The sequence below is a fragment of the Triticum urartu genome, chromosome 2 (assembly GCF_003073215.2).
Source record: "Triticum urartu cultivar G1812 chromosome 2, Tu2.1, whole genome shotgun sequence".
Taxonomy (NCBI): domain Eukaryota; kingdom Viridiplantae; phylum Streptophyta; class Magnoliopsida; order Poales; family Poaceae; genus Triticum; species Triticum urartu.
Genome location: NC_053023.1, coordinates 750544674 through 750550578, shown reverse-complemented (window position 1 = coordinate 750550578; position 5905 = coordinate 750544674). Strand labels below are relative to the sequence as shown.

Below are 5905 nucleotides of genomic sequence, written 5' to 3'. Positions count from 1 at the left end.
TGGTCAACTTATCAAAGTCAGCGGGTAAGCTTTGTAGCTTGCATTTCTTGGCATATAAAATCTGCATATTATATAGCCGACAGAAAGTTGAAGGAATCCTCTTCAAAGTACAAGTTCTGGAGATTTCAAGGTACCGAAGATGCTTCCAATTACCGATGCTATCTGGTAATTCATTTGTGAAGGTACAAGACATCACACGCATCCGTGTAAGTTTAGTACACCAGTGGTCCATTACAAAGCATGTTCTTTTCCCCAAATTAATCTTGCAAATTAGAGTGCGCAGCTTCGTGTACTTGCATAGTCTCAACAAGTTGGAATCATCAAATTCACTGCTAGGGAGTATGTATAGATGGCGAACATTCTGGGGAACTTTATCAAAGTCACTCTTATTTCGTAAGATGAAGCAGTCGTGCTCTGAAACTTTTTGTGCCATGTCATGCAGCAAGTCATGGATTACATATCGACCATTAACCTTTTGAAAGAAGGACCGCGCCACAAGGTCTTTGAAATACTGATAGCAAATATCTTGAATGGGAACACCACCTTGAGGCTCCACAAAGCCTTCTGCTACCCAAATTTCAGCTAAGCATGCCTTGTCAAATTTGTAATCTTTGGGATACACGGCACAGAATGCGAAGCACTGTTTCAAATAGAATGGTAAATACATGTAGCTCAACCGAAGGGCAGGCAAAATCTCGGTTTGCTTTTGTTTCAACTCCCACAGTTCACTCTCAAGTATAGAACTCCAATGCGATGCTTGAAGGTCCATGCTCAACATACTCCTTCAAAGCATCATCCCACACATCATCAAGGACTATCAATAACCTTTTATTTTTCACGTGGTTAGAAAGAGCACGCTGAAGAGAATCCAAATTATCAATCTTTGCCTCATTGCCAGTGCATGATTCTATGACCTCTTTACTTAACCTCTTCTCATTGAAGTCATCTGAGACACAAATCCAAATTATTAGCTCGAAGTGAGACTTCACTCGTTGATGGTTGCAGATATGTTGGGCCAAAGTAGTCTTTCCAACACCACCAATTCCAGCCACCACCAAAACAGGAAGACTCGATATTAATGGTCCACCATTAACATGGTTGCTTGATGATGTGCTTGTTGATGCATTGATTGAACTAGTTGCTCTCTTGCGTTTTGGGTGTGTAGGTACATTAAGAGATCCCAATACCTGTTTCACCTCCTTCTGGCGACCAAATATCTTTGTTTCCTTTGACAACAAAGATGTGGTCACTGGCCTAACTGATTTGGCAAAGCGATGTGTAACTTCACGAAGCCCCATACCCTTCATCTCACTCGAAAGGTAATTCAACCTCAATTGGACATCATTCAACTTGTTGAAGTTGCCATGAATGACCTTATCAAGGAAGTCAATGAAAGGAGATTGGATTGCATTGCCCTCCACTTGCACCTTCATCTCGTGCCATCTGAACTCATCAATAAGGTCCTCAGCCTCAGACACAGCATCCTTGAGACTCGGAAGGAGCTTGGCCACATGCTCTTCATAGCTTCTCCACTCTGCTCCATTAATGAGGTGATACATTGCAGGAAGAGTGTCACAAAGATGTTGTACATCACTCTGTAATTGCAATACATGATCCTGGAGACTTTGCTCTTGTGAGCCACTCCATCGGGAGCTCAGAGATGAAATGGCAGATTTGGCCGACAGAAACAAACTGACACAATCATTGATGGCACTGATGATCCCGGCGGCAGACAAGCTCATGGTTGCAGGAGCGCAGAGATGGAATCTGTCTTCGCCCTGTGAGGAAACAGTGGACAGAATAAGGATTGTGGAACTAATTGTTGCAGTTAGAATATACAACAAGCCACGAAGAAATTAGTTTTGCAGTCAGAATATACAACAAGCCACGATGTAATTTTTGCAGTCAGGATATACAACAAGCCACGAACAAGCTATGACAGTAATTATTTTGTCCAGATCCGTTTCCACCCATGGCATTAGTCTCAATGGATACACAAGCAAGAAAGCAAGTTAGAGAGACATCATGAATGATCTTTGGCACTTGCGGTGCAAATAAAATCATTAAGTGTTAATATTTCTTTGCAATTATTTGCAAACATTTTGTGCTTTGACTAGAAATCATGTTATGCTCAAGATATATGGATGTCGTGACGTGAAATATACACTACATGTTGTAAATACCATATTATCTTCTTCTGACTCCTCAGTCCTCACACCTTCGTAAGATAGGTTGGTGGTTCAGAGCTAACATAGCTTGCTGGAATTTCCATTGATTTTTCTTGTTTCAAAATAGCAACTTATTGTCATAAATACCAAATTATTCTGCTTGCCCGCTCATACTTCTTCCTTCCCGGCTTACTGAAATTCCCTCGGATTTTATTCTTTGAGAACTGGTGTGTCAGATTGAATGCAGTGCCCTGCCGGCAGCTCCTGACCTCTGTTCCTATGGGGGAAAGAAGGTGTGGCTTTGGACCCCAAACTCTTCCATGACGAGAGCTAAAAATAGGTTGGTGGTTCAGAGCTAACATAGCTTGCTGAAGTTTCCCTTGATTTTTCTTGTTTGAAAACTGGTTTGTTCAGAGCAAAGATATGAGTGGAACGCAGAAGAAGAAATGAAGAAAGTAAAGGTTCAAGCTCACCTGGATCGGTGCGGCTTGCCGTCCATGAGCGACTCCTTCAAATGCTCAGCAGCTGCAGCAGTAGCACCAGAAGGAGAGAAATCTTGGATGGTTTAGAATGTGAGGACGAGCCTAATGAGAATCTCCTGGAAAGTGTGAACCTTCACGTGCATACAAATTGTGGGCGGAACCACCAACCACTGTGGCTTTGTTGGCTTCTCCTTGGCGAGAACGCCCAGATGAGGTGCTATGTCATTGTCATCATCGTATAATACAGTTTTGATGCTAGCTGCTCCTTGTTGCATATATTTTCTTAAATTGTAGTAGTATTTTTTTTTCCAAGTTGAACTTGCATTGTGTGACTTGATTGCACCCACAATGCAAGTTCTGTGACGGGTTTTTCCGGTTTGCAAGTTGTGTGACTAAAGTGCACCCGCAGTGCAAGTTCTAAAACCGCCAGTGCTATTTACTCCCCATACTCATCGAATACGGAATGAGCCGAATACCAACATCCTCGATCACGAGTATATTGCATGCGTGAAAACAACAAAGTACTTCCACGAATAATCGGATACATGTTAAATTTTTTGGATTATGGAGTCCTAAAAAATGGCCATCTCATCATGGCTGCGACCATACAAACGAGCAATGAACCATTACATAAACTGAACTGTTCATCTGCTGCGGCTCAAAAAGCAGAAAGGAAAATAAGCTGCAAACCAAACTGTTCTCTCTAGTTACTGAAACCTCAGCCATGATCTTTTTACAAGTGCATTAAGAGTAGTGGTGCTAGTAAAAGAAGCAGAAGATGTTGCGCTACTCCAGCAGCAGCAGAAATGGGCAAAACCGCCAAGCTTGATTCCTTTCAAACATCAAGGGAATCAAATGTCAGGCCAGCTTCTGCCCACCATAGTTCGCTCATGAAATGGGAACATGCCTGAAGAAGATTTGCAGCTAGGGTTTTGCATAGCAAGGAGCCTCGAGCCGACAGTCCTAAAATGGCCATTTTCATCATCATTCTGGCGACAATACAAGTAATATACCGCTTCTATAAACTGAACAGTGAATCCTTTGCAGCTCGAGATGCGAAGCAGGAAATTAGTTGCAAACTTTGTAAGAGTGGTTTATAGAAAGAACGCCAGCAAGGATGGTGCTCTGCTGGTAGAAGAAGCAGAGGAGGCTACTCTGGTTAGTCCAGTAGCGACAGAAATGTGCAAAAATGTCAGGCTTGATTCCTTCCAGTGCCCAAGGGGATCAAATTCTTGCTTAACAAGGCTAAACGAACGCCGACGATTTGGACATTGAAAGCATCTCGTCATCATTTGAGTTGCATCCATCACTTGCAGATAACACACTGCACCTCAAACTGCCTGCCTGCTTAAGTTGTGCAGCAGCAGACTGAAATAATCATCAACACTGACAAGACTCTTGTGACCTGGATATTCAACTTAAGTTCTGCAGCAGCAGACTGAAATAATCATCGGACATCAAATTTTGGGCCCTGAAAAACTGCTACACTAAACTAGCTAATGTTTCCTTGATTCTGAAGCTTAAAATAATCGCAACGCAAAACAAACACAAAAGAGCAGTCTGAACTCTGCTGCAAGCCAAATTGTTCTCCTCATTTTTGAACCCACAAAAACTGTCTTGGAAAAATGTGCAGTAAGCAGGTTTCAGGTTCTCAACCCATTTCAAACACCAGCAGCACGTGCATATATTGACTGTATTAGTGAGTTAAATAAGGTACACTACCTTAGCTTGCTCTACTGCACACTGCAATTCCTTTCGAAATAATCAATCAACAATTCCAGAGTAAAGATGCACTGCAGATACGACATGTCTTACAGATGCACTGTTGGTGCAGTGAGAGTGGTGATCTGCTGGTAAAAAAAGCAGAAATGACAGCTTGATTCTGTTCAATAATCAAAGGCATCAAATGCTTTATTCACATCAAAGTCATCTGAGACACAAATCCAAATTATCAGCTCAAAATGAGACTTCACTCGTCGATGGCTGCAGATATGTTGGGCCAAAGTAGTCTTTCCGACTCCACCAGTTCTAGTTACTGGCAAAACAGGAAGACTTAGCATTCTTGATTCATCACTAACTTGGTTTCTTTCTGATGCACTGGTTGATGCACTAATTGAACTAGTTGATCTCTTGCGTTTTGAATTTGCAGGTACATTAAGAAATCTCAATACCTGCTCCAGCTCCTTGTCACGACCAAATATTTTTGTTTCACTTGGCAAAGAGGTAGTCTCTGGCCTGACTAATTTATCAAAGCATCGTGTGACTCCACGAAGCCCCATGTTCTCTAGCTGACTCGAAAGATGATTTAACCTTAATTGAACATCATTCAGTTTGTTCAAGTTTCCTTGAATGACCTTATCAAGGAAGTCAATGGAAGGCGACTGGCTTGCATTGCCCTCCACTTGCACCTTCTTCTCGTACCATCTAAACTCAAGAAGGTCCTCAGCCTCAGACACAGCATCCTTGAGACTTGGAAGGAGCTTGGCCACATGCTGTTTGTGGCTTCTCCACTCCGCTTCGTTAATGAGGTCATACATTGCAGGAAGAGTATCGCTAAGACGTTGTAGGTCACTCTGTAATTGCAGTACCTGATCCTGGAGACTTTGATCCTTTGAACCGCTCCATCGGGAGTGCAAAGATGAAATGGAAGATTTGACCCACTGAAACAAAGTGACACATTCATTGAAGGCACTAATAATTCCAATGGCAGATAAGCTCATGGTTTGTTGCTGGAGTCTGGACACCTGTTTTCGTCGTGCGAGCAAACAGTGGAGGTGATTAGCATAGGAAGTAAAATGTGATATGCAACAAGTCAGATATTGAAGTAATTATTTTCTCCAGGTATGTTTCCACCAAAAGCTGCCATGGAATTAGTTTCGACAGATACATGAGAAGTTAGATGAGCATCAATCTCTTTGCACTTACTTTGCTTTGACATGAAATTGTGTAACGCTTGCGTCAATATATATGTCCTGAAATATAAAGACCCTGGCCAAGACCCCTAATACCATGAGTAACTTGACTGGTGGAAATTAAGCTGTGTATTGTGTGCGAGAGAGGGGGGGGTTTGCGCAATGGAGTAGCGGAAGGGAATTGTGTCAATACTCTGGATTCTACCAGCTGGGCGAAGAGTACATCCTATCGCATCTAACCTTATCGTACTCACTCTAAGGAGCGTTCGTGAGATAGATCAAGCAGAACGAAGATAACATAAAATCAGATCTTCACGAAAGCATAGACTATGCACGTCGCCTC

At 42.4% G+C, this 5905-nt stretch overlaps 1 protein-coding gene across 1 annotated transcript; it reads right to left on the bottom strand.

Moving 5' to 3' along the window:
• Nucleotides 1–731: 731 nt before the first annotated feature.
• On the bottom strand, nucleotides 732–5663 carry LOC125538570 (disease resistance protein RGA2-like). The gene is made up of 2 exons (XM_048701833.1): nucleotides 4822–5663; nucleotides 732–1187 (listed from the first exon to the last, which is right to left on the bottom strand). Exons 1-2 carry the CDS (start codon nucleotides 5368–5370, stop codon nucleotides 732–734), a joined length of 1005 nt encoding a protein of 334 aa, XP_048557790.1. The 5' UTR covers nucleotides 5371–5663.
• Between the last annotated feature and the right edge of the window lie 242 nt (nucleotides 5664–5905).

What these genes read in the sequence shown, in the direction of transcription:
- LOC125538570 (XM_048701833.1), bottom strand. Translation starts at nt 5,370, where the DNA reads ATGAGCTTATCTGCCATTGGAATTATTAGTGCCTTCAATGAATGTGTC. An exon ending in GTGACAAGGAGCTGGAGCAG is followed by an intron (nt 1,188 to 4,821) that starts GTATTGAGATTT and finishes GAGGTGAAACAG; the next exon opens with GTATTGGGATCTCTTAATGT.